The sequence below is a fragment of the Neopelma chrysocephalum genome, unplaced genomic scaffold (genome assembly GCF_003984885.1).
Source record: "Neopelma chrysocephalum unplaced genomic scaffold, ASM398488v2 Primary Assembly neopelma1_93, whole genome shotgun sequence".
Lineage (NCBI taxonomy): Eukaryota > Metazoa > Chordata > Aves > Passeriformes > Pipridae > Neopelma > Neopelma chrysocephalum.
The window spans coordinates 85,732-113,639 of NW_020897755.1; the positions used below are offsets into that span (position 1 = coordinate 85,732).

Below are 27,908 nucleotides of genomic sequence, written 5' to 3' on the forward strand. Positions count from 1 at the left end.
CCGCCTCACACCTTCCCCGATTCAGCCCCGCAGCGCCGGGCGCGGGTGCCCAGCGGGTCTGGCCCCGCTCAGCTCCGGCGGTGCCTCAGGCGGTGCCTCAGCCGCTCCCTGAAGGCCCCCGGGCCGCCATTGCCGCCATGTTGCCGGGCCTCCCTCCCAGGCCGGGCGGGGGCTGCCGGGACGGGGCGGTGCCGGCGGCGGGGATTGGCCCTCCTTAGTCACGTGCCCCGGGGCGGCCCCTTCGCGCGAGGCGTGGCCGCGGCGGCGGCCGCTGATTGGCCGCGGCGCGCGCGGCCCCGGCGCGAGGGCAGCGCCGCCCACGTGACGCGGGCGCGGGGCTGGAGCGGGGCCGGGGCGGCCGCGAGCGGCGGGTGAGTGAGGGGGGGGCGGGGGCACCGACCCGACCCGGCACCGGCACCGCCGCCCCGGGGCCCGCTCAGCCCCGGGACCCGCTCACGGGAGTGTCCGGCCCTCCGTGCAGCGGGAGAACAGGCGGCCCGAGCGCAGCCCCGGCCCCGGGAGGTGCAGCCCCAGGCCGGTGTTTGTGCCCGGGGATGCTGGGCCCTGTCACAGACCGTCTGGCGGGGACGTTTTGGTTCCCTGGCAGCTGGATTTCCTTCAGCCCTTACACATGGAGCGGTGTGGTGTGAGACCTGTGGATGGACAGGAGGGGCAATGGGAGGCTGCCAGCGCTGGAGGGAATTCTGGTGCAAGGACTGACTTACTCTTTCTTTCTCTCTAACAATTGCAGCAGGCGCTGGCAGCACAGCCCTCTGTCCTTTCCCAGGAAAACTCCCAAACCAAAGGACTTGTCCTGCTGCCGACACCCCCCATCATCCTCAGCCAGCGGTGAGATCCCTCCGTGCAGCCGGACAGCCCTTCCCTGATGCAGAGGGAACGATGCCGTGAGGGCTGGTGAGCCCTGGCCAGAGCCATGACAGAGCCCCACAGGGTGTCGTTCACCACCCTGCACGGCCCCCTGAGCAGCAGCTTCCTCAAGAGGTCCCGCAGGGAGGACGGGGAGCAGCCCCCGGAGCCCGAGCCGACGGCCACGGCCGTGCGGATCACACTGACCCTCTTCGAGCCCGACCACAAGCGCTGCCCCGAGTTCTTCTACCCAGACCTGCTCAAGAGCTGCCGGGGGAAGGTCAAAGGGAGCTCCTCGGGTGACAAGGTGAGTGCCCTCCTGGCCTCTGGGAACCCGTGCCGTGCCTGTCTCAGCGTTGCTGCTTTGGGAGCTGGTTCTGTGTCTGCTGTGAGGGGGGGAGGAGGGTACCTGAACATCCCACAGGCAGGAGAACTGACGTCCAGACAGGATTCTTTGTCAGGCCACACTGTGTCACTCCTTTGCCTTGGCTGGAATTTTGTGTTGGAAAGGTGTTGTGTTGCTGGCAGGCTGTGGGATGTAAAGCCTGTTTAGTTTAGAAAGGACTGATCTGAAGTGGGGTTTGGTACCTGCTATTCTCCAAAGAGGACCAGAGGAGGGGTGTTTCTGGAGTATGTGGCTGTATCTTTTTGAGGCCTGTGCTCTGCTGCACATCAATATTCCCACTTCAGTCCTTGGTATCTCCTTATGTGTGGGGGATGTGGTGCTTTCAGGTGTTACCTGACAGTTCTCTTTGCTGTCAAAAGCCATTTCTCAGGAAACAATGACATGCACACTCCTGCAGAATCTAAACTTTGTATTATGAGTGGTTTTCTATGGAAAGAAACTTACTGGATTCTGCCATTTTTTACTGTTGCTCTTCAGAACTGATTGCAGTCAGGTAGGGTTTAATGCTGCTTATTTTTAGAGTTTTTTTGGGAGTTGGGAGAAACAGAGGCAGGTACAGAACTAGTTGAGAGAGCACCCAAAACAGGGACACTTTCAGAATTACAGAGTGTTTTGTGTTGGAAGGGACCTTCAAACCCATCTCGTTCCACCCCCTGCCATGGGCAGGGACACCTTCCACTGTCCCAGGTGAATCCAAGCCCTGTCCAGCCTGGCCTTGGACACTTCCAGGGATTCAGGGGCAGCCACAGCTTCTCTGGGCAACCTGTGCCAGGGCCTCACCACCCTCACAGGGAAGAATTCCTTCCTAATATCCCATCTAACCCTGCCCTCTGGCAGTGGGAAGCCATTGCCCCTTGTCCTGTCCCTCCATCCCTTGTCCCAAGTCCCTCTCCAGCTCTCTTGGAGCCCCTTTAGGCACTGAAAGGGGCTCTCAGGTCTCCCTGGAGCCTTCTCTTCTCCAGGTGAACCCCCCCCAGCTCTCCCAGCCTGGCTGCAGAGCAGAGGGGCTCCAGCCCTTGGAGCAACTCTGGGGCCTCCTCTGGACTTGCTCCAACAGCTCCGTGTCCTTCCTTCCCCATATCTGGAGGCAGCTCTGCAGGGGGGTCTCACCTGAGGGGGCAGAGGGGCAGAATCCCCCCTCCCCTGCTGCCCACGCTGTGGGATCAGCCCAGGGCACGGGGGGTTTCTGGGTCCCAGCACACACAGCCAGGGCACATCCAGCCCCTCACCCACCAGCACCCCCAGATCCTTCTCCCAGGACTCATGAGGTTCCCATGGTCCCATTTCTCCAGCGTGTCCAGGTCCCTCTGGATGTCCCATCCCACCCTTCAGGTGAGTCAACCACTGCACACAGCTTGGTGCCATCTCCAAACACACTGAGGGTTGTGATCCCCCTGCCCGTGTCACTGAGGAAGACATGGAACAGCCCTGTACCAAAGCCTGTCCCAAAGGCTGACTTGGCTGGTGCTCCAGTTGGGATGGGTTTAATTCATGGTGTTTTGGTAGCAGCATTGACTCTGGTGGTTTTGTGTCTTTTATTTTTGCAGAAGAAAGACCCAACTGATCCTTTTAATGATGAGGAGAAGGAAAGGCATAAAGTGGAGGCTCTTGCAAGGAAGTTTGAAGAAAAATATGTAGGTGTTTGTTCTTTCTCTGCTGTTATTCCTGGGGGTGGGCAGTGCTGGTTAATGCTCCTGGCTCTCAGGCTCCCTTTCTCCCCCAGTCCTTTATCCTGGCTGGCACGTGCTGGTTTTTATGTTCCTTTTCTGTCTCAGGGCTGCAAAAATAGTTCAGATTCGTTCTTAAGTCAGATCTGCCTGATTAAAGCGAATGACATGAATTAAAGTGAGTGGCAAATCACTGACTATAATTGATAAAATTTAATTTCCTCGAGCAAAAATTAATTTCTAGGCCTTGTTGCTGTGGCAGGATGAAATCTGCCAAGTCTGTGAGCACAGGACTGTGGTGAATCCACTGCCCTCAGGGCAGTGCTGTCTTACCTGTTTCTTTCTGTTCTTCCTCTCACTTTTGCAATAAAACCACGTTGTGTTTACTACTGGCACTTTTGAGTAGCAAGTTGTATGTTGTCTCGTGATACAGGTTTGCCCCATGGGTCACCCTAACACACTCTGTGTGTGTGGTGCCTGCAGTACCGAGTCTGTGCTCACTGTGTAGCAGTTATGGAAGAGCAATCCATAGGGAAAAGCCCTGGCAGGAATGTTGAAGGGGTGCAGACCCAGTTCAGCATGAAGCCTGCTGGCACTAAGTCAGCTTAGTGCAGGCAGTGATTTGTTTAATTTGGCTGCACTGTTTTGATTCTGTATGGAAAAGCCTAAAACTGGATTTACCACATCCTGAGAGTCCAGTGGGATGTGTTAACCCTGGTTTGGTTCTGCTGCAGCTCATTCTCTTTCCTGTCCTGGAGCCAGTGTCTGTGTCCTGTATTGGGGCTGTCCCTGTGGTAGCTGCAAAAGGTCACAGTGTCAATCTTTGCTTGTTTAGGGGGGGAAGAGGCGCAGGAAGGACCGGATTCAGGACCTGATTGATATGGGGTACGGCTACGACGAGTCCGACTCCTTCATCGATAACTCTGAAGCTGTGAGTGCTGGGGTGGGTGTGAGGGTGGGTAAAAGGGACAGCCTGGGGGCTGAGCTGGCACCTCAGGATCAACCAGGAGTGTGCCAGCACTGAGGAATGAGAGATTCTGGGGCAGGAGGATGCTGGTGAGCATTCCACAGCCTTGTCGGGTCTTGGGGGAGCACCATCTCTTCACTCTCATGAGCAGTGACAGGACTTGAGGGAATGGCATGAAGCTGAGTCAGGGGAGGGTTAGGCTGGATATCAGGGAAAGGTTCTTCCCCCAGAGGCTGGTTGGGCACTGCCCAGGCTCCCCAGGGCAGTGGGCACGGCCCCAAGGCTGCCAGAGCTCCAGGAGCATTTGGACAATGCTCTGAGGGACAGGGTGGGATTGTTGGGGTGTCCTGGGCAGGGCCAAGGGTTGGACTGATGATCCCTGTGGGTCCCTTCCAACTCAGGATATTCTGTGATTCTATGAATCCCACTCCATTTTCCAAACAGTTCAGCTATGGGATAAAGTAACAAAACTTACAGTGCCAATAAACTGTTCTCTGTTGTTTCCAGTACGATGAGCTTGTTCCTGCTTCTCTTACTACAAAGTATGGAGGGTTTTACATCAACTCGGGGACGCTGCAGTTCCGTCAGGCATCTGAGTCTGAAGATGACTATGTCAAAGAGAAGAAGAAGAAGTGTCCCAAGGTCAGCAGGGCAGCTTTCTTAATTATTTCCTCTGTTAGAACTCGCTGCATGAAAGTGTGTTGACATTCAGACTGGGAGAGATTTGTGACTTGGTGTGTGCAAAATAGGGATGAGCACTTGAAATCCCATTGTGTCCCTATATTTCATAGTAAAATAAGGCATGTCTGGTGTGGCATGGATGAAACTCTGATGGAGTTGCCTGGTTCCTAGAGCAGCTCCCTGTCACCCTGGAAGTCACTTGGCATGGTGGCGGTGAGGAGTAGAAGCTGGGTGTGCTGTCAAAGGCAATGTGTGCCAGAACCATGGGGATACATGTAGGGGGGTTGGGTTAATGTGTCCAGTGTTTTGAAATTCTTGGGAAAGGTCCCAAAGTGTCTCTGGGAGTGCTGGTAGTGTTGTGGGAGACTCTGATTGTGACTTGGCTTTATTTAACCCTCTGCAGAAGCGGAAGTTGAAAGACGGAGGTGAAAAAATGAAGAAGAAGAAAAAAGATGATTCTTACGACAAGGAAAAGAAATCCAAGAAGTCCAAGTTTCCAAAAGCTGGGTAAGGAGGCGGAGGAGGGAATTCTTGCTGCTTGACACCTTGCTTCAGGGTGGCTCAGTAGGACCTGTTGCAGTGTGGAGTGGCCTGAATGCACTTTGCACAAACCCTGGCAGGAAAACCCCCATTGCTTCCAAAGTGGGAAAGAAAGGCAGGTGATGATCAGGGAAGGAGCACAGCTCCACAGCAAGAGTATCCAAGCAAAGACAGGCACAGCTGGCTGCAGTGTTGATGTTTGATGGAGTCTGTTTAGATACTGAGGGTGGGAACAGATACTTAGAGTGGGGAGAAGGACAGCTGTTGGGAAAAAGTTGTGAGAGGAAAGACAGGTGGGAAGGGCTTGGACTCGGGGCCATACAAGTGCCAGGCTGGCAGGGAGGGAGAGGTTAGAAGGCTGTGTTGCTGCTCTTGCTGGGCATTTGTGCTCCTGCCCAAAGTATTTCTTGGATGCGTGCTCAGCTTTTTTGCAGCTTTTGGGCTGTAAAATTAGTGGGTTTTCATTTTGTTCTGAGTCATCTTGTGCTGTTGCTCTGTCCTTGCTTTTGTCTGCCCAGCCTTTCTGTTTCATTGTCTATATCTGTTGCTTTTGACTATTTTCTTACATTTTCCTCCTGTTTCTTTTCCTTCTTCCTGTAACTGTTCTTTGTGATTTCTTTTTCCCTGCATGGATCTGCTTTTGGGCAACACCAAACCATGTGTGACATGGTACCGCCAGGGTGCGATTCCTTTGTAGCGAGCAAGGAAAAGGAATCTGCTCTCCTGGTTTTAATAGGCAAAAAGCTTCATGAAATTCTCTCTTGCTTCAGTTTCCTCTGCACTAGTGGCTTGTGCATTTCCCAGTCTTCCCTGCTGGAATAATACATGTAACTAAATAAAAGTATAGCTTGGTGGAGATGGTTTAAGCCCCAGCACCTCTCTGCAGTGAGGCAGGACAGCCTTCCCTTCTCAGAGCTGAACAGGCAGCATGACCTTAAGAGGCTGTAGAACACGTTTCCTGGTGTAATTGGTTAAGGGGCTAAGACTTTCCAGGGAACTGGTGAAATGGGGTGAAGGTATCGTTCTGCTCCTTGGTCTTATGTTCAGTTCCCTTTCCTCCTCCATACTTTGTTTGCAGCTTCACAGCGTTAAATGCAAGTAAGGAGAAGAAGAAGAAAAAATACTCTGGAGCTCTCAGTGTCAAGGAGATGCTGAAGAAGTTTCAGAAGGAGAAGGATGCTCAGAAGAAAAAAGATGAAGAGCAGAAAGTGGTGGCTCCTTCCCCAGCAGACCCTGCGGGCCCGAGGGAGGCAGAGGCGATGCCGGACCCGCTGCTCTCGCTCTTCGGCCACGCCAGTGACACCGACCTGCTCCAGGCAGCCACAGCCATGGACTCCCTGAGTGACCTGGACCTGGAGAGGCTCCTCAGCGAGTCCCCAGAGGGCAGCCCCTTCCCTGATGTGGAGGATGGGAGCGATCCTGGTGGCACAGGCTTGGAGCAGGATTTCAAGCAGCCGCCGTCCCTCCCTGAAGGCCTCCCAGCCCCGCTGGAGAAACGCATCAAAGAGCTGGCTCAGGTATGGCAGGGAGGGGACACTGGCACTGCTGGTCACTGGGGAGGGGACAGCTCTGCTGGGTTTGTGTGGCAGGGACAGAGAACATTCCACTGGGGCAGTTTTGCAGTGCCACTGGGCTCACCCCTTTGTGTCACACTCTAAGGCACTTTCTTGAAGGCCCAGATGTCAGGAGGTGTCAAAGTCTGGGCTTTGTTGTCTACTGAATGTACCACACCTGTCAGGATTCCTTCTTTATCTCTCTTGGCAAAGTATGGACCTGATGCAAGAGGTGATTTCCAAAGTCAGTTTAACATGAATGAACCTAAATGTGCACTAGTGGGGCTGGAGGACTGTTTTGGGCTGAGGTGGAGTTAATTTTCTCCATGGTAGCTGGTGGGCAAGCACTGATCTCTTCTCTGTGGGGACCAGTGGCAGGTCTTGAGGGAATGGCCTGAATTGTGGCGGGGGAGCTTTAGGCTGGATATTAGAAAAGGGTTCTTCCTCCACAGGGTGGTTGGGCACTGAACAGGCTCCCCAGGGCAGTGGGCACAGCACCAAGGCTGACAGGGCTCAAGGAGCATTTGGATGATCCTCTTAGGCACATGGTATGACTCTTGGAGATGGGCCTGAGCAGGAACAGAATTGGACTTGATGGTCCTTGTGGGTCCCTTCCAACTCAGCACATTCTGTGATTCTGTGTGGGGCTGGTTTGGATTTTTGCTGAAAATAGTGTTGATAACCCAGGGATGTTTTTATTATTGCTGAGCAGTGAGTGCTTACACAGTGCTGCTCCTCACCCCACACTGCCAGCGAGGGGGCTGGGGGTGCACAAGGAGCTGGGAGGGCACACAGCCAGGAAAGCTGATCCCAACTGAGCACAGGGATATCCCAGAAACATGGGGTCATGCTCAGTGTACAGAGCTGGGGGAAAGAGAAGGAAGAGGGGGAATGTTTGTTTTCCCAAGTCACTGTTACATGTGATGTAGCCCTGCTCTCATGGGGATGGCTGAAAACCTGCCTGCTGAGGGCAAGGGGGAATGAATTCCTTGTTTTGCTTTGCTTACGTGGCTTTTGCTTTCCCTATAAACTCTTTAGATAAACCCACGAGTTTTCTCACTTTTGCCCTTCTGGTTCTTTCCCCCATCCCTTGAAAGGGAAGTGAGTGGCTCTGTGGGGCTGAGTTGCAGGCTGGGGTTAAACCATGACAAGGACAAATTCCACCATAATGTCTTTAATGTGCTGTGCTGCTCAGGACAGCAAAGTGGTGCACAGTCCTCTGTAGGTAAAATAAGAGGATGCAGCTGGAAAGCATCACCAGTTCTACAGGGTGAGAAGGCCTGGAAAGCCCTGTAGATGGGGCTTGAGGGTTGGCTGAAGCTGTTTCCCATGTCACACACAGGCAGATGCCTTCACAGGGCACCATTTGACGTCTCCCACATTGGAGCTGCTCCACTGGCAACTGGAGTCCTTTACCCACCTTAACATCTCGGGGTTGAGGTACCATTTAGGGAGTGGAATATATTAATTTCTAGAAAGGTGATAGTCTGTCTTTTCACCAGTAGTTCCTCCTGCAGCTGGACTCCTGTGGGACTCATCTTCTCCCAAATGTGCTGTGCTTTGGGGCTCTCCAGTCTGCTTTGGAGAAAGAAAACACTGGGTGCTGCTCAGGGATCCCTCTCCTGGCGTGTCAGAGTGTGCTTTCAGATTTGTGGGGCTTCTCTGGTGTGAGGGCTGACACCACCAGCCTGTCAACAAGTGATGAGATGTTTTGCTCCTGCTACTGGTGTGTTTTTGAACATTGATTTTAAGTCATAAACTTGCTCTTGGACCTCTGTGGTGGTGTGTGTTTTGCCCTCTGGGGCACATCAGTTTAGGGCACCTCTTACTAAGTAAGAGATATTGAATAACTCCTGTTACTGAAGATAAGCTGCTGTTAGAGAACTGTTCTGCTGAGAAATTACAGTGGGGGTGAGTAGATAGAGGGGAAGGAGGAACTGAAGAAAGTATTGCCACAGCTGATAATAAGAACAGGCTCTTCATGGATGTTTCTATTTCAGAAAGTGCCAAAACAGCTGTTTCTAAATATATCTGAGTTAAAGGAGAATATTTTGGAGGCTCCCATGATATCAGGTTAATTGTTATTGTGTTTCAAGACAGTATAATAGCAGATTAGCCACAGATTTTCCTGCTTAGATATTTTGTTGCTGGACTGTGTATGTTAGGAAAAGAAACCAAGGAAGAGATAAGATGTAACAATCTCTGTGTCAGTTGGGGTTTTGGGACATGGACTGTGTTGTAGGTGGGAATGAAGAGGTGCTGTACCTCTGTCTGAGAGCCAAGTCTCTTCCCAGCAGGTGGGAGCATCTCCTGAGCTAAATGGAGCTTCCAGGCATTCCCTCTTCTATTTGAACTGATTCCACTTTAACTTTCTCTTCTCTTCCTAAGATAGTTTTCCTGTTGAGGATTCTCCTTAGCATTGAGACTTTTCCTTTGGTATCACCAGCTGTCTGTGACCTGCTGCTGGCAGAGAGGAATCTGCACCTTCTGGGCATAAATTAATCGTTTGCCAACCTTGGAATGGCAAATCAGGGGATTTCAAAATCATGCCCTCTCCTGGTCTCCTTTTCACTTTCTGGATGTGGTGCCTCGTGATGAATCCCAGTTTTGTTTATATCCCCACTCAGAAGAGACTGAAATCTCTTGGCAATTTGCTGCTATCTCATTCATCTCTTGGAATTATTTTCCTGCTGGACATATTTTTCATGGGTGTGATTTTTTTGGGCAGCACTGTGTGATCTGCAGTCATAGCTCAGGAAGCTTCCTGACCAGGACTTTTTCTTGTTGTTTCCATGGTGTTAACTGGGAATAACACCTCCCCTGTGGCTGTGACTCTTTCTGTTGGTTTCTTGGCTTAGTTTCCAGATTGATCTAGAAAACCTGGTGATGAGTCCCGTCAACCCTCATTAAATGTGCTTAGGATGATTTTTCCTGTTCCAGGGACAAGCTCTGTGCTCACATTGCTCAATCCAACAGCTCTGCTGTGAAGTTAAAGCCATGCCCTGAAACTGTTGTTCTTCCCATGGGAAGTTTGCTAAAGAAGCCAGTTGCTCCCAAGCCATCTCCTTTGTCCCATTAAAAGGAGGAATCTTCACTCCAGAGTAGTAAATCCAGTGCATCTAGAGGGGAGAATCCAGAATGGGAAGGTCTGTGGTAGGACATGGTGTTACCAGGTCAGGGTTGGACTTGAACTGGGGAGTTGTAAGAGGACAGGGCCCAATCTCCCTTCTCCTGTCAATTGTGGCAGCTTTTGGGTGGTGCAGAGTGTATGGAATAAAACTGTGCTTTGTTTTGCATTGTTTCTGTGGTGGTTTAGAAAACACTCAGTTGCTTGTGCCATCTGTGAACTGCTGCTGACTTGTGTTATTTACCAACTTGCAGGCTGCCAGGGCTGCCGAGGGAGAAGGCAAACAGAGATTCTTCACTCAGGATATCAACAACATCATACTGGAGTAAGTGCTGCCAGCATGGAAAGGGTGGGAAAGGAGAATTTTGGTGAATTCAGGAGCAGGTTTAGCAGGAGATCTTGTCCTTGTACAGGTCTTCCAGGCAGAACATGCCTGGGAAGACAGGAAAATCGCTTGGAAATGGCTTTCAGCTGAAATATGCTGAGGTAGGAGAATGTTGGAGGGGTTATATCCAGGCTTCCTGTTCTCAAGATGGTGCTTGATATTTGTGTGCCTGAATTCGGTCACTTGACTTGCGAGTGTAGCTCGATGCAAGAACAGCAAATTTTCCCCTGTCAGAAATATCAGCCATGTTCTTTGCTATGTAGGTTATATGCAATATGGAATATTTTATAACTGGGATAAGGCTTCTGTGTTCTGGCTCTCTGGGCAGACTGGAGGAGCTCCATTCCTGCTCTGTGTTTTTGAGGCCCCAAATTACAGAATGCCAGTGTTGCTCAGGCAGCTGCTGGTAGATAGATAATGGCTTCATTCTTCTGCAGGTGCCTGGAGAAGGCTGCTGAGTGCACAGGGCTTTGTGATCAGTGTAATAATACTGACACACAGGCTTTAATTTCATTAAGGTTTATCAAGGCACTTGCAGTGAACTGCTGGAGGGAGGTTTGGGACTGTGTTGCCCTCTCATTTCAAGGGGCGATTCCCACCTTCCAGCATTGCAGTGCTGGCTGCACACAGTCCTGTCTGATGTCAAACTGATCACTTCAGCCACAGCCAGAGGAGGTTTAGATTGGTTTGTATGACTTTGCTGTAGAATTGGGGTCAGGACAATCCCAGACATGAATATAAGCTGAGAGAACTCATTGAGAGCAGCCCTGGGAGAAGGATCTGGGGGTGCTGGTGGGTGAGGGGCTGGACATGCCCTGGCTGTGTGTGCTGGGACCCAGAAACCCCCCGTGCCCTGGGCTGATCCCACAGCGTGGGCAGCAGGGGAGGGGGGATTCTGCCCCTCTGCCCCCTCAGGTGAGACCCCCCTGCAGAGCTGCCTCCAGATATGGGGGAACCAACAGCACAAGGATGTGGAGCTGCTGGAGAGAGTCCAGAGGAGGCCACGGAGATGCTCCAAGGGCTGGAGCCCCTCTGCTCTGGAGCCAGGCTGGGAGAGCTGGGAGTGTTCACCTGGAGAGGAGCTCTGGGGAGAACTTCTTCTGGCCTTTCAATACCTAAAGGGAGCTTAAAAGAGAGGCAGAGTGACTTTTTACACAGACAGATAGTGATAGGACAAGGGGAAATGATTTTAAACTAAAAGAGGAGAGATTTAGATTAGAAATTCTCCCCTGTGAGGGTGGGGAGGCCCTGGCACAGGTTGCCCAGAGAAGCTGTGGCTGCCCCTGGATCCCTGGAAGTGTCCAAGGCCAGGTTGGATGGGGCTTGGAGCAGCCTGGGCTGGTGGAAGGTGTCCCTGCCCATGGCAGGGGGTCGGATGAGGTAGTTCCAACCCAAACCATCCTGTGATGATGATGATGGAAATGATGAATCAGCTGGGTTTTTTTTACATTTATTATTGACACTGAGAAGTGGCTTAAAAAGCCAGTCTCTCAAGTTATGTGTAACTGTGTAGATGGGTTTGGCACACACTGACCTCTCTAATCTACTCTCTGGGAAGTAAATTGAAACCCAAGGGATGGGGTTTGATTCCATATTGTCCTGAATTAAACTGCCATACACCTAGCATACACATAACCAGTGTGTAGTTCTGCACATTGCCTGACACTCCTTCACTTCAGCTGCCAGGGAGAGCTGCAGGACAAGTGAGAATGCTGACATCCTGTTTTTCCTTTTCCAGCTGCTCTGAGACCAGAGTGAAAGGCACAGCTTGGGATAAAATGCCTGAGTCTGTTGATTCTAGAACATAAAGAGCCTCCATGCAGTTTGGCTTGTCCCATGTCCCTCTCTCCCAGCTCCCTGGGTTGCCTCAGAGTGTTATGGATGTTGCTTAGGGAATCCCTGCCAGGTTCCTGGTGAACACTGTGTTTGTTTTTTCCCTCAGCATAGAGCTGCAGACCCGGGAGCTGAGCAGTCAGGTGAGGTCAGGGGTGTATGCACACCTGGCTGCCTTCTTCCCCTGCAGCAAGGACACCCTGGTCAAGCGGGCCCGGAAGCTTTATCTCTATGAGCAGGTGAGGGATGGGCAGCACAGCCCTGTCTCCTGTGTGTGTGTGTGTGTTATCCCTGAGCTCCAGGGCTCAGCTGCTGTCCCCTGACCTGGTGGTGTCCTGCCCTGAGCACGGCTCAGGCACTGGGGTGTGTTCAGGCCTGGCCAGGGCTCGCCCTGCCAGGTTTGGGGGTCCTGGCTGGGCTGGAACACCCCAGTGGAGCCTCAGTGTGTTCTGTGCTTGCTCTAGGGCGGCCGGTTGAGGGAGCCCCTGCAGAAGCTCAAGGAAGCCATTGGCAGGGCCATGCCAGAGCAGGTTGCCAAGTACCAGGAGGAATGCCAAGCCCACACTCAGGCCAAGTTTGCCAAGTAAGCTCCTTGTTTGCTCTTTCTGCACCTGTAGCTTTTTCCAGCAGGCTCCCTGTGGCCTAGAGGCTGCTCTCCTGAAGTTTATTTACCACCTCTTTTTGTTCTGTAGGAAAAAATTGCTGATGGGCATTGGTTGGCCTAATTAAGCTGTGTTTGTTCTCTGTGCTGTCTGTGGCAGTGCCAGCTGCAGCAGCACTGATGGGACCAGAGCTTGACAGAAGTGTTCCACGTGTGCAGGCGTGTCTTTGAGAACGTGGCAGCCTGGGAACAGCCAGGCTGGATTAGTCCCATGGTCTCTATTACAAAATATTGGGAGATTTCCTAACCTTGAGCCCTCAGCTCAGCTTGCACCCTAAGCCAGAGATCATTGACTGCTGAGAGCTCTGACCAGTGCTGGTCAGACATGTTTAATCCTCTCCTTGAGCCTCTTGACTTCCACATTTTCTGTCTCCATTTTAGGATGCTGGAGGAGGAAAAGGACAAGGAGCAGCGAGATCGAGTTTGTTCTGACGATGAGGAGGATGAGGAGAAGGGAGGGAAGCGCGTCGCGGGGCCGCGGAAGAAATTCCAATGGAATGATGAAATCAGGTTTGAACAGTTTAGATATTAAGCAAACCCTTAACTTGTCTTACTCTTTGCAGTTGGAGTGAAGCATTTTGGCATCTGTATCTTGTTTTCAGAGCTGATCACCTGTAGGAACCATCAGCCTGGAGGTTTGTGGCACGTGGTGCTATTTATGGAAGCCACTATTGCATTTAATAAATGTCACCCTGAAGCTGATTCCAGGCACAGGCCAACTCTGAGAGAAGTGCTAAGACTGTGCAGAGTCCAAAAGGGAGTGAGGGATCTTTGGGAACAGAAGGAACTCAGCTGAATTGCTGAAATCCTGCAGCCAAGACTCTTAGTGCAACCAGGTTGTGGTTGTGGAAGCAGTTAAAGCTGTAGGGGGTTGCTGCCTGGCACCAGGGTCTGACAGAGAAGGGAGTGTTTGGAGGAGGGGACATGACAAAGGGTAAAAGGAGAATCAATCCTGTTGTCTTTTTCATCTTATTCTGGAACAAATTGAGGTGCTGATTGGCTGCAAAGCCAACTTCTCTTCCTGCCTGCTCCTTGCTGGGAGGTTCAGTTCTGTGGTTGTTAATGGTGTCAATGATTCTGGCACTGATTTGCTGCCTCAGCTGTTTCAGGAGAATAAAATGGGAAGGGGGAACAAGACTTTTCTCCCTGGTGGATCAATGTGTGTGCACAGACAGAGCAAGGAGCCTTTCCCTTCCCCTTCCTTGGGAAGGCAGTGCAGGGTCAGTTGTTTTAGGAAGGTGTTGTGCAGGGCCAGGTGTGTCTTGGTGTATTTGTCCAGCCCTGGATAAAGAGAACGAGCTCCAAGTGGGAAAAGTTAATCTGCGTAACTGTATTTGAAATCTTCCTGTTCTTCAGGGAGCTGCTTTGCCACTTGGTGAAGATTAAGTTGGATGGTTATGACCTTGACAAGAATAAAGCTCAGTCTCTAGAGGATTATGTGAAGACCTTCCTAGAAGGAGAGGTGAAGCCCCTTTGGCCAAAAGGCTGGATGCAGGCCAGGTGAGCAAGAATCAAGTTGTGCTGCAGGGATTCCTTGTCCTAAGGGACCTGGGAAGGTCGTTAGTCATACCCCTGCTCAGGAATGGCTGGATTCAGGGTTAGGTCAGAGTGCTCAGGGCCTTGGCCTGTGGAGTTTTGGGGATCTCCAAGGATGGAGATCACCACAGCATCTCTGGGCTCCTGTTCCAGTACTTAATCACTCTTCATGAAATCTTTTCTCCTTATTTCCAATCAGAATTCCCCTTTTTGCACTGAACTGAATACCCTCTCTTTTTGCTCTTTACTGTGCACCTTTGAGAGAGGTCTGGCTCTGTCTTCTCCATGTCTCCCTGTCCCTACCACTCTTTAGGCAGTGGAAAAGTGCTGTTAGATTCCTCCTTGGGCTTCTCCTTTTCCAAGCTGAGCCAACCCAGTTCCCTCCACCTCTCTTTGGCTGTCACATGTTCCTTGGGATGGCTCCAGTTTATTAACATCTCTCTTGTACTGTGGGGACCCTGAAATGGGTTGCTGTGCCAGATGTGCCCTCACAGGTGCTAAACAAGGGGAGTGCTCACACCCCCAGGGTACAGTTTGCCAGGACACCTTTGCAGCAGTGGCTCACGTTCAACTTGCCCACCAGGACCCCCAGACCTTTTTCTGGGTACCCTGTGGTGCTGCCTGGGGTTGTCCCATCTCAGCTGCAGGACTTTGTGCTGGTCTTCCTTGACCTTCATGAGGTTTGTGTTGGCCCCTTTGTCCAGCCTGGGAAAGGCCCTGTGAATGGCAGCCCTGCCCCCCAGCGTATTTTCCCCCCTCCTCCCTTTTCACATCACTCCCAAACTTACTGAGAGTGCAGGCCAGGTTGTAGGTTACAACAATGAGTAGCCTTGGCCCTGTTTTGACCTCTGATGGATGCCACTGGCAGGTAGAGCTGGCACTGAGATGAGGCTGACTGGCCTGGCTGTGGTTTCTTGACTCTGTATTCCAAAGGATCACTTTGTAATCACAAAGGATATGGTTTTTCAAGCATTTTTGGAAGTCTTCCCTGGAATATTCCCAAAAGAAGGCAAAGCAGAAAGTTTTAGGGGCTTATCAGAGAGTCAGCAGTGTAAATAGGAACTTGGTGTGGTTTCTTTACCCTTTCTGGGGTCCTCACTGCTGTTTCCTGCTCTTTCCCACCCTCCACCATCCCTGCCATTGAGCTGGCAGTGGCAGAGAGCCACACAAATGGCAGAGAGTCATTTTCTGGCACTGTCATCATCTCCTGGCCTGCTTTGTTTTGCTCAATACTTTAAAGAAAGGACAGCTGTACAGTTTTACTGCTGGAATCTTTAAGGTTCCTCCCAACCCAAGCCATTCCATGGTCTCTGTCTCTTTGCATTTAACGAGCTGGGCAGTGCTGTCTTCTCTCTGTTGCATTTGCTTTTTGGGTTTCCTGGGGGATAAAGGAAGTAGGTACCAGCTCTTAAGAGCAGTAAGTATGAGTAGCACAGCACAGATCCTCTTGGAAAAGTCCATGGCTGTTGATTGCAGGTGATTGTGCACATGAAGCACAGGACTGTGCGTGGTTGTGGTGTGGTGGTACAGGAGCTGAAACAAGGCATTAGGAGGTGGGTGAAGATTCCTACTTAGTTAATGAGGATATTATCAGGTCTTAGTTTTCCAAGTTTTAAAATCTCTTTTCATTGAATAAAAGGAAAATAAAATCTTTCACCCCTTGTTTGTCAGTGAAACTGTTGTCAGGGATTCAGGTGTTCACCTAAGACTCAGTGTAGGAGGCTCTTCCAGTGGAGTTAACTACAGAATGACTCAGTAAAAGTGGGTTTTCTGGTTGCTTTCCAATGGCTCAAGGACAGTGGTTTCTTCTGCTGGTACTTGGAGTTGGACTTGATGATCTTTCTGGGTCTCTTTCAACCTGAGATATTCTATGACTTTGTGGTTTAAAGACAGAGGATGGAGCGACAGGCACACAGAAGGGGGTGATTGGTGACTCTAGAACTGTAACAGTTTTATGAATAAGTCAGCTTGATTCACTGTCTTCATGATCACAGAAGCTCATCTTTAAGAGGAACTTGAAGGTGGACAGAGTAGGAGTTTTGTGTAAGATTTTAGAGAGGCCCTGCCATGAGTCTGTTTCCTGTGTTAACACTTAGAGAGGATTAATGGAATATGAGGTTAAAATAAGCTTGCTTTTTACAGAAAAAGGATGACAAAAGTCTGTTAATATCAGACAGGAATTGTATTTCATTCCAGTACTGAAGGTGTGTTTATAACTTATAACATATAAGGATGCAGCTGAGTGGCAGCTGGTTTGGGTGAAATAGTGCTTACGTGGGATTCTGGTTTCCTGAGCCTCAGTAGTGCAGGGTTGGGATGAAGCTCAATCTCAGTTGTGTTCAGTCAGTTGTTCAGGGAGCTCTGTGCTGATGTAAGAACTCACCTCAGCTCTTTGCTGGCAACACAGACACAAAGTGAAGGCTTCTCACCCTTCTTGCTGTGTGAGGCAGGGGAAGGGAACCTTTCTCCCTGGAAGTTGGTGAAGAGCTCTTGGATGATCTGTGGCAGCAGTAACAACCCGCTTGAGTGGTGGTTCTGCCTCTCCAGTTGGATTTTTAAGCTGGCAGAGCTTTTTCCTTAGTTACTTGTCCAACAACTGCCTTAATGGCCTTTCCAGCGCCTACAAGCGTAGCTCCCCCGAGAGGGAATTGTATTGGGAGTTCAAGAGGATCTTCCTGGAAAAGGGATGAATATATTTGCTCTCTGTGGTGTAAAGTTCACTAAGTCCCCTGCTGTACTGAGCAGCTCTGTCTCCAGTGATCCCAGCTGCTCTACTGGGTCTTGCTGGATATCACTTCTCATTGCTCTCTTCCCTTCTTAGGACACTGTTTAAGGAGAGCAGGCGTGTACACGGACACCTCACATCAGTCCTGTGAGTATCCCAGCATTCCTTTGGAGTGAGAACTGGTGCAGTCCGTTCCCTGGGGCCTGGGTGGATCATGCAGGAGCACCTGAGCTTGGCTCCCCACAGATAGTTCAGCGCTGCTTCATTTGGGGAGGTCTAGGGAGAGCAGTTTGTGTGTGACATCTCCCAGCTCCACCTTCCTGAGGTGCTTTAGCCTTTGAAGCCAGGCTGCCTCCTGGCCTTGTTCAGCAGCCTCTGTGCCAGGCCCTGGTTGGCAGATGGAGGTGACACGGAGTGTGATGGTAGCACTGGGATTATTGCTGCCTGTTCAGTTGGTCCTTCCTGCAGTCTGGATTCCCTCTTTCTTGTTGCCTGGTTAAAGGAGCTCAAACCAGTGAAGGTGGGTGACACAACCCAAATATCCAGTTGGGCAGGGGCTTTAATGCCAAAGGGTCTCGTGGATCTTGCTGGCAGTGGATAATAGATGATGCCAGGGATTTAGGCTGATGTCTTTTTGACACACAATCCTGTTCTTGGCGTTGGATGAGCGAGGGGAAGTGTGAGGAAGAGTATGAAATGGAGTGTAGAGTCATCCTTCCCTCAGCCAACCATTCCAGCAGCTCAGGGATGTCTTGTACCAGAGATTGCATCTGACCAGGCCAAATGGTCTATTCTCTGTGGATTTGGCAGATGCTTTTGCATCCTTGACTTCTTCTGGGAACCTAAAATAACTGTGTACCTTCTCCACAACAGTGTCTGTGCCAGTCTCTCTCGGGGTGTTGCTGTAGTGAGGGCAGCAGTGGTGGTGCAGGACGTGCCTGTGAGTGTTTCACTGCTCTGCTGCCACTCCAAGACTCTGCTCCGCTCCCTAATTCATCCCCTGTGTGGGAATTGAGGCTTCCTAGAGCAGCAACCAGATGTCATGTGGTTTTGAATCCTAGCAACCCGAGATGCTGCCTCTGTTCCCTTGGGCCTTGGCAAAAGGCTCAGTGGATCATCACTAACAGGGCCCAGGTGTTCTCCCTCCTTAGTTCCTTCCCTATGGGCATTCAGTGAGTTGTGTTTCTTTTGTCTCCCTCAAAACAGGGCGAAGAAGAAAGTTGTGGCTCCTACTAAGGTGAAAGTGAAGGTGAGTTCTGTGTTTTCTGGTTCTCGTGGTTGGCATATGCCAAGAGTCAAATGACTGCCATCTTAAATCCTGTGTTTGAGCCTTGTGTCTGTACATTAAGTACTGTGAAATGGCTTTACCCAGTATGGGGGTTCAACAAACAAGTAGAACAGCAGCTAAAACTGATGGCAGTGGCAGCTGGGAGGGAGGTCAACAGGCACAGAATGTGTATTCTGCCTTTTATCCCCAAAGTGGGAACCTTCCCTTTTCAGCAGTAAACCCTGTCTCTGTTCTGACTGTGCCTTCTCTTGTGATTTTGTTCCAGGAATCTTCCTGCAAGGCAGATAAGAAGCTGTCGGTGTCTGTTCCTTCAGTGCACTCGAGCAGCACCTCGGCCATGTCTTCAGAGCCCCAGGGAGGAGCTCTGGGCATCAGTGCCCAAACCAGAGAACTCTTGTCCCTTGGGACAGCCCAGGCAGCCAGCAGTGGCACTCCTGCTACCTTCAAGGATGACTCCTTGGATGAGGACCTAATTCACAATCCCACCTCCTCCCTGGAAGCAGTCTCTAAGGAACTGGCTGTGCTGAACAGCAGAGCAGGAGGGAGCCCTGACTTTACTCTTCCCGCACCTCCAAAAGCTCCACCAGAGAAGATCCCAACTCTTGCATCCTCAGAGGAGAAGAGGACATTTCCAAAGTCCAACCCTTCCCCTACATCTTCCTCTGGTTCCCTCCAGTCTCCTCTAAATTTCCTGGCTGAGCAGGCCCTGGCGTTGGGCCAGTCTTCTCAAGACAAGAAGACAGAGAACTCTAATTACAAAGAGCATTCCTGCCAAGCCTCCCCCAGCAAAATCCTTGCCGATGCCCACCAGGCCAAGCAGAAGCACCACAGCCTGGTGCGGCCCAGCCACGGCCCCCAGGCCCCCGCGGCGGTGCCCGGCTCCCAGGTGAAGGTGTTTCACCCCAGCACTCAGCTCCAGAAAACCTTCACCTCCCCAGCTCCCTTTGTCAAACTGCAGAACCCCAAGTCCTCCTCGCCCCTGCCCCAACGCTCCCTCCTCCAGCAGGTCAAGTCATCAACCAAAGCTCAGAGCTTCCATTCCTCTGCGTCACCAGGCAGTGCTCCAAACCCCAGCGGCTCCCACAAGAGCCCGGGCTCCTCCTCAGCATCTCTCAGCTACAGCGGGAAGCACTCGAGCGGCTCCAGCTCTTCAGGACAATCCTACAAATCGCCTTTTGTTGCTGGGTCCCTCTCCAAGCACGGGGCTTCTTCCAGCAGCTCCTCCTCTGGAGCTTCTGCAAACCAGGGCAGCTCCTCTGGGGCGCTGCTGCCCGGCCCAGCCCCTGCTCTGGGCACGTCCGCCCGCCCGGCCTCCAGCTCCTCGCTGAAGAAGCCTCCTGTGTCCCAGAAGCTCACTCTGGTGGCACCTCCCGGGGGCTCCAACGGAGATTCCAGCGGGGGCACCCAGGGGGTGGCCAAGCTGCTGACCTCGTCCCTAAAGCCAGCGGTGGTCAGCAGCACCGCAGCCTCTACCTCTGTGCCGGTAAGGGGGCTGTGCCAGCCCAGGAGAAAACATGGCCTGGGGCTGGCCAGCTCCTGCTGTGTTCAGACCTGCCATAGGGGTGACTTCCAAAGCATTTCCTGAAGTTCTTGGGTGACTGTCTGGATTTCAGTTCCTTAGCTTGGAAGTTGTGGCCTTTGCCAGGGGCTTGCACTCCTCAGTTCAAGCTTTCATTTTCAGCTTAGAAGAACAACTAAGCAGAATTCTTTGGTACCTTCCAAACTGCAGTTTTTGCACAGGCTGTGTCATGTTCCTGCCTTGGATTTGGGAGTTATGGGGACAGTAGGGCTCCCATTTGGATTAAGAGAAAGTGCAGTGAAGTAGTTTATCACAAGAGCTAAAAGTCATTGCACGAACTAAAAGTATAATCATCAGTTTGTTATTAGTTAGATCTACAAACTTGGCCTCCCTTAAGTTATTGCAAGTCATTTTAGTATTATTGCCACTTTTTTAACAACTGGCTCATAAATAACCTATGGTGATAGGATCCTGGAGTCATTAAGGTTGGAAAAGCCCTCCAAGATCGAGTCCAACCCCAGCACTCCCAACCACTAGACCATGTCCCCAAGTGCCACATCCACATGGCTTTTAAATCCCTCTAGGGATGGGGACTCCACCATGCCCTGGGCAGCTGTGCCAGGGCCTGACCACCCTGTCAGTGAAGGAATTTCTTCAATATCCATTTAAACCTCCCCTGGCACAACTTGAGGCCATTTCTTCTCATCCACTCCCTTATTCCTTGGGAGCAGAGCCCGACCCCCCCCCGGCTCCCCCCTCCTGTCAGGGAGTTGCAGAGCCAGAAGGTCCCCCCTGAGCCTCCTTTTCTCCAGGCTGAGCCCCCCCAGCTCCCTCAGCCCCTCCTGCTGCTCCAGCCCCTTCCCCAGCTCCGTTCCCTTCTCTGGACTCACTCCAGCCCCTCAGTGTCTGTCTTGCAGTGGGCTCTGATTCTGGGCTCTAAGCTCCAAATGCCTCCCCACCTGCTTTGGTGCTTATCTCTGCCCACTTTCTGTTCCTTCCCAGTTATTTCTAAAGCTGCTGAAGTGATGTTTTTGGAATGGAGCTCAGTGGCACACTGTGGAATTCAGGGTCTGAGTTTGTTGGGATACAGTATCTCATAAAGGACTCCCAGGTTACCTGTGCAGACTTTAATTATTATAATATCGTATTACTTAATAGTATAAGGCCCTTAATTTTTATCTATAGCAAAAAACTAATAGTTCTTAATGGTGTTGTATTCATTTGTAGTTGGCTGCTCATCCCTGCCTTCCTTTGGGCACGTGGGAAGAGCTGGACAATTCAATAAGTGTGTTTAAATGGGCCTGGAAACCATGTCCTGCTCAGCCCCTGTGCGTTTTGTGTTCCTGGGAAGCATTCCCAGTGGCACCTGTCTCCATGGGAGAGATCCCAAATAACACTCCTGGGTGCCTTGGGTGCCAAACCTTGGTGCCTTGAGTTGTCAGGAGTGATGTGCTGCCAAAATGGAGTAGGAAGCATCGCCCCTGGAATTCACAGGCAGTGTGGAAGCTTTTTTTTCTGCCTAATTGAGGCACAGTTCCAGAGCAAGGGAGTAATGGAGGCAAATCCAGCATGGCCACACTTAGAAGAGCTGGATTGGCAGTGTCCTGGGCACGTCCTGATGGCCTCAGATGTTGGCAGCTCTTGGGCCCTGACTGGGAGGGTGCTCCTTGCGAGGAGGGATTCTTGAGCACTCCATTTTTTGCAGATTTATAAGTATGAATGATGCTCTGCCTTGGTTTTCCCACTCCTGACTGACCTTTTCCATTGCTTTTCAGAAAGGAACTAGTGGAGCTGTGCTGCTAACCAGTTCTTCCTCCCTAAGTGTACTGGCTCCATCCTACAAGTCGAGCAACCCAAAGCTGCCGGCTGCCCTGAGCTCCACCCCGTTAGGTATTATCTCTCCTATTCATTCCTTCCCTCTCCATGTCATCTCCTTCAGCTCCGACTCCTCCCCAAAAGCAGGAGTGTCAAAGGATGCCATAGTCACGGGACCTGCTCCAGGGACGTTCCACCACGGCCTTGGGCACAGTGAGTATCCCCTGGGCTCGTGTTCCCCGTGCCTGTGCTGGCAGATCACAGCTGCCGTGCTCTGCTCTGCTGACCCGCTGCACACCCACCCATCTCTCTGGCCGTTGTTTTGTGCTGTAGTCCCTGCTTTTACATCCCCAGCAGTTGCATTTGGAGAACCTTGAGCACGTCCCTAGAGCTAGCCCAGAAGTCCCAATAGCTGGAAACTGAGCTCTAAGCTAATTGCTGCAGCTCCTCTGCTTGTTTCTGCCTTCGATGTGTATTTGTTCCTTTTTCCCTCTCCTTTCTTTGTTTTTCTCTCTAGGTCTTCTGGCTGGTTTGCACTCCAGCCCCCACCATGCAGCGCCACTCCCACACTCTGCCCTGTCCACTCATTTACCACAGAGTTTGCCAGGTAACTTGTCAGTGTTTGTCTTCTGCCTCGTGAGTCGTCCTCTATCTCAGCAGGTCCTTCCTTTAGGGTTCAAACCAAGCTTGTCTGTGTTTTCCAGCTGGTGGGGTTGTTGCTAAAGCCCTCAGCCTCCCCGAGGCACAGAGGGGCTCGGACCAGAGAGGTCTGGTGGAAGGTGTTCCTGCCCATGGCAGGGGGTTGGACTGGATGATCTTTAATGTCCCTTCCAACCCAAACCATTCCATGACTCTGTGATTAGGGAGAAATTCTTCCCTGTGAGGGTGGGGGGGCCCTGGCACAGGTTGCCCAGAGAAGCTGTGGCTGCCCCATCCCTGGAAGTGTCCAAGACCAGGTTGGACGGGGCTTGGAGCAACCTGGGCTAGTGGAAGGTGTCCCTGCCCATGGCAGGGGGAGGAACGAAATGAGCTTTACATCCCTTCCACCCTAAACGATTCCATGATTCTGTGATTTCTGGAATGATGAGCCCTTAGTGTTTATAGCAAGTGTTGGTTCCTGGAGATACTCAGAATTATCCTGTCAGGATAAAAGCTGTGCCTGTTTGTGCACAGCCTGCCAGGACTGCCCTGGAATGAATATTCCGGCTTTGTGGAGTTTTGTTCCTGGTGACCTACATAAGATGTGTCAGACCAGAATGTCTTGTGTCTGTGCTCTGAGCTAATTGGCATCTCCTTCACGACAAGTTTGTACTGTAAATGCAGAGACTTGCTGGTGACAACATGATGATCTGGCAGTTGAGCCTGTTCCTGCCCCAGCTGATGCCTGCAGAAGTGATGCATAAAACAAGAGTTTTCCAAAGAAGGAGAGAAGTAAGGAAAATTGAAAGTCAGGGCCAGCAGGTCGGGCTTACCTGCTTCGGGGAGTTGCTTATCCCACTGGGAATTGCTATTTCTGCCTTCCCAGTCGTGTTCTTTAACACTTCAGTGCAGTTCAGTCTCTTACTACCTGCTCCTGCTGGGATTGTCTTCCTGGGCAACTGAGCCTGATTTAGGAGTGGGTGTTTGCCTAATCCTATGGCTGTCAGGCCACCTGTGGCCTCCTGGAGCAGTCATGGAATAAAATGCCCTTGACTGCTGAGCGTGGTGTTTGTTTGCTGAAGAAAGAAGAGTGTGTTGTACACTGAAAATGCAAAGTATTGGTTGTCTTTGCTTCTTTTCCTGAAGTTTGAGGTGGGTTGTTGTGCCACTCCAACGTGGTGGAGCTGAAGAAGGTTCTAGTGGTGATCACTGGTGTGACAACCCTTCCTTCCTCTTTGTAAATTCACATTCCTGACAGTGAGATGAGTGTTTGGGATTTGAACGTGGGTTGTGGAATGTGTTCTGTGTCACTGAGGAATTGTTCTTTGCCCCATTAGTTGAGGGAATTTAGAGTGGTTCCTTCACTGTTGCTTATAGGGCTTATAACAAGAATTTTTGATGGACTCTTCAGCAGGATGCAGTGCCAGGAGCTGTGAGCAGACAAAAGGTTACTGGGAATAAGTGAAGGAAAACTGACCACGGATACAACTTCAGCAAGGACTTGCTTTCTCACTTGGTGTTTTCACATAAACATTAGAGGCTGAGCCTAGTGCTGCCATCTCTGAGAATATTCCCAACCTTAGTGTTCTGTAGAACACATTTAAGTGACCCCCATAACCTTAAAATGAATTACTGTGTGCTGTGGCACAAGCTGTGGTTGGCTGTATGAACATCTGGCCACAGCTGTGTTGCTGTGTGTGAAAGCTGAGAGGACTCTGGTGTGGGGGAGTTTGCTGCAAATGCTGATATCTTAATGAAAGTGCTTTTATACCAGTGTTCATCCCCAAACCTCTGAGCAAGGAGCATCCAGTGCTTGCTTGTGTGCTGTCAGTGCTGCTGTTGCTGGTGGAGGTGCCTTTGTGCTGTTGTGGGGCTGGTGCTGGTTCTGCCTCTTGCTGCAGAAACGGGGTGTGCTGGGCTGAGCTCTTGCATGGAATGAGCTTCTCCTTGTCCTGGAGAAGGGGCTGTTGCTGTGCTGCTCGGTGCCTCTGCTGCTTAACTGCACATCTCAGTACTGCCATTCATTCATCCTGGTCTGATTGGAGTTTTAATTGCTCCTGAAAAACTTCTACTTCTTGAAGTTCCTTCCTTTTTCTCTCTTCAATGTTTTTACTCTTTTCCTTCCACACCCGCTCCCTTCTGTTCCATCAGTGGTTGCATTCCTGTGGTTCCTGTTGCTATCAGTGGGCACCTAAAGCCTTCATTAAAAAAGCACCCAATTAAATAATTAATTCATTAATAAAGAGCCTAAAGCCCACCCTGACAGGAGGTTGTAGCAAGGTGGGGGTTGATCTCCTCTCCAAGGTAACAGGACAAGAGGAAATGGCCTCAAGCTGTGCCAGGGGAGGTTCAGGTTGGACATCAGGAGGAATTTCTTCAAGGAAAGGGTGGTCAGGCATTGGAAGGGTCTGCCCAGGGAGTCCCCATCCCTGGAAATGTTCAAGAAATCACAGGACATGGCATTCAGTGCTGTGGGCTGGGTTGGACTTCATGATCTTGGAGGTCTTTGCCCACTTTAATGGTTCTGTGATTCCAACAGCAAAGGTGCACTAATGGGTTATTTCCAATCACCTTCAGGTGCAAGGCAGCCCTACCATGGACTTCTGGTTTCCTGGATGAGGAGATGTGCCAGGGTGGCTTTAGAGAAGGACAAGTCCCCCAGCAGCTGGGATCTGGGCCGTGGTGCTTTTTGGGGGAGGCCACAGGAGACCCTGAGTGCTTCCCATGTCCCTCACTCAGAGCCTGGGCTGCTCCCAGTCAGGAGATGTCTCCAATAACATCCTCTTCCCTCTGACTCCTTGGTGCTGGAAGGGCAGAGTAGGTCTTTCTCTCTTAGCAGAGAGGCTTGGCTGTCCCAGCTCCATGGGGGTGATGCCGAACCCTCTTCCCACGTGGTTTTACTTTCTTTCAGATGCTTCTCAGCTTCATGGCAAAGGGTCCAATGCACAGCAGCGCAAGTTGTGACGCCTGCCAGGAGGGGAGCGAGAGCACCCATGGGATAAAACCAAGAGGGACAGGTCATGGAATTTGGATACCAGCTGTGTCTTTTCATTTCTTTTCTTTGGTCTTCTGTTTCTTTTTTTCGTACGACAACTGGAGAGACTGAACTGCGATGAGGAGCTCGTTGGTGCGTCTGCTTGGAGGCTTCCAGAGCTGAGCCCCGCACGAGGGGCCACCTTGAGCCATGTCCTGATGAGAGAAGCATTTTGTAGCACTGTTTTATTGCTGCTGCCCTTCACGCATTCCCTGGCACTGGCAGGAGCTGGAACTCGCAGGGACACTCGGGTGTTTCCCGTGACTCCCACCCGCCTGTGTCTGCAGCTGCCAAGTACCTCCAAGTCCAGTTACCTCCTTGGTCTCCCCATGGAGGGTATGAAAGGTGCTTCTTTCTTCTGCTTTGGATTTACTTGGGTAATTCTAGCACTGCCAGTGCTTTCCCGAAGACATTTGAGGAACTTCCCAATTGTACTATAAAACTGTGCTACAGTTAATTGGAGGACTTAACATTTTCCTGTGTGATGAATCCAAGGAACCACCTGATGTTCCCCTCGAGGATTTAGAGAGACATTTTTAGATGCTGTCGTGGACTTTGAGAATTCTACTTCTTTTGAGTTTCTGGATTTTTTTTCCATCTGAAGGGATGCTTTTTTCCTGCTCAGTTTTATCCTCATTACCATCGAATGCATTGGATCGGATGGGACACTTCTCGGCATGTCACATGGATCGGAAGACATAATTCCAGTGCCTTTTATGGTGGAGCAAGAATGGACTAGTGACACACATTTCAGCCCTATTTCGTGTGCTCCTCAACCCTTTTTTAATCATTCTGTATTTAAAATGTATTCTGGTTTATTTAATAGAGCTTTTTATGGTTGCACATCAAAAAAAAGAAAAAAAGCTGCACTGTCTGGACTTCAGTGGTGTCCTGGTGACTGAGCACAGTCCCACATCCAGCAAGAGCACCAGTTCTCATCCCAGTATGTGCAGGCGGGTTCCAGGCCCTCCCCTAAAGCCATTCTTTCCTAGGGTGTGGGTTGGGATCTCTTTGGTGGGCAGAGGGAATGACGGAGATGAACCAAGGTCACTACTAATCAAAGGAATTCCAGAGGAAAAGATTGCTCTCCTCCATGATTTCTGCACTAGGATCATGTGCCCAGCACAGCTGCAGGAACAGGGACCAGCTACAACTGGGGGGTATCTTTTCTTGTTATATTTTTAACTTTTAGACCTAAATACTTGCCCTGAGCCCCCCCTTTCAGACCATGCAGGTTGTGGTTCCACCTGAGCTTCCTGAGGTTTGATTTCCTGCTCTCCCCTGCTCTGCCTTCTCTCAGGCCCCCACAGCCATGCTGGAATCGTGCTGATCCATGTAGAATTTACTGGTATTTCAGGCAAAAGCTTGCAGCTTCCTCCTTGAGCTTTGGGGAAGGATGCTGACCCCGACTATACCAGCAAATCTCTACTTTAGTTTTCCCTGTTTTATGAAGATCCAAGTGAGACTGTTTTCAGTTTGAGCTGATACCCAATTTCCCAAGATCAATGAATTGTATTTTAAAAAATACTTCAGCTCAGATTTCCAGTCTGTTTACAGCAAATACCTGGGTTGTAGCAAAAGAGCCAAAGACAGAATTTGTGTTGTTGGAACGAAGCCCAGCAGTTGTTGGTGGACTCTGAGCAGTGGATGTCACATGGTTCCCGTTGAAGGCCCGATCCTGAGAGGTACTTTGCACCTTCAGCTTCCCCTGGGAGCTGAAGGAGCGTTGGGGCACTTGCAGGACTGGGGGTCTCAGCGAGTGACTCGAGGTACTGGTTCTCCTCCCTCTCTTTGCTTTCACTTGAACGCTCCTGCTGGGAAGTGTGGCCGGAGCAGAACGCCCTCCTTCTAGGAATTTAGCAAAGCCTCTTGCCTCAGGGAAATGTTTATTTGGTGGGAATTCTGCCGGATATTTTTTCTTTACGTGCTATAATGAGTGAGTGAATGGTGTGGAGCAGAGTTGCAGCAAGGCAGGGCCACGCAGAGACCTGGCACCTGAGTGGGAGCCAGTCTGGCATCTCTGCCTGGGCGAGGCCTTGCAGTGCTTCCGTGATGGGATGGGGAGGAAAGGCTCCCATGGCACTTACTGGGAATGGCAGTTCCTTTTGGGTGTAAGAGCTGTGGTTTACTATTCTATTTTTTTTTTGTGTGAGTTGGGACTGTCTTGCTGAAGATGGTGGGGGTGGTATGAAAACTGTTAATCTTGTACAGAACAACTGAATAAATTGTTTCAAACTTTCCAAAATGCTTTTTTTTTTTCATCTTCTTACCTCTAGTTTCCTGACTTTGTTTCCAAGAGTTTGTGTTGCAGCTTGGATCGTTATTTGTTTGTTGAGTTTGTAATGAATTACTGACTGTTTGAACTCAGCTCTCCTATGTGGTGAGTGAGTTGCAGCTCTGTTGTAGCTGTTTTGGGCATGGAAATGCATCTGATTCCATGTGCTCCTGTTGGTGCCTGAAGTGGATGTCTGCTGGAAAGGACATGTGGAGGTCAGACCCTGGAGCAATGATGTGATCCTGCCTGATCCTTTCATTCACAAGGGTAAAATAGTGGTGTCCAAAGCTAGGAGTGAATGGTTATTACACTGACGTCAGAGTTTACTGGGGTTCAGGTATTACCTGAAATTTGGGAAGAAGGAAGCGACTGGGGTCTAGATGTGGAAGG

General features: G+C 50.9%; 2 protein-coding genes across 5 annotated transcripts in view; one reads left to right on the forward strand and one right to left on the reverse strand.

Moving 5' to 3' along the window:
• Window positions 1-333: 333 nt before the first annotated feature.
• UBN1 (ubinuclein 1) lies at window positions 334-27,483 on the forward strand. 4 transcript variants are annotated; one of them, XM_027693651.1, is made up of 18 exons: window positions 334-371; window positions 752-1,174; window positions 2,821-2,907; window positions 3,776-3,871; window positions 4,415-4,549; window positions 4,992-5,095; window positions 6,207-6,645; window positions 10,063-10,133; window positions 12,136-12,265; window positions 12,491-12,609; window positions 13,069-13,197; window positions 14,044-14,187; window positions 17,045-17,095; window positions 18,155-18,197; window positions 18,502-19,719; window positions 21,531-21,783; window positions 22,088-22,177; window positions 25,121-27,483. In XM_027693651.1, the coding sequence occupies exons 2-18, from the start codon at window positions 935-937 to the stop codon at window positions 25,171-25,173; spliced, it is 3,402 nt and encodes a 1,133-aa protein (XP_027549452.1). In that variant the 5' UTR covers window positions 334-371; window positions 752-934; the 3' UTR covers window positions 25,174-27,483. The 4 variants fall into 4 exon arrangements, with proteins under 4 accessions (XP_027549452.1, XP_027549454.1, XP_027549453.1 ...); XM_027693653.1 differs by lacking the exon at window positions 22,088-22,177; XM_027693652.1 differs by lacking the exon at window positions 17,045-17,095.
• The window catches only part of PPL (periplakin), a 48,308-nt gene continuing 28,703 nt past the window's right edge, over window positions 8,304-27,908 (reverse strand). The window contains exon 23 of the mRNA XM_027693650.1: window positions 8,304-8,332. The gene's annotated coding sequence lies outside the window, so the exon portion shown is untranslated. The remainder of the gene's footprint in view (window positions 8,333-27,908) is intronic.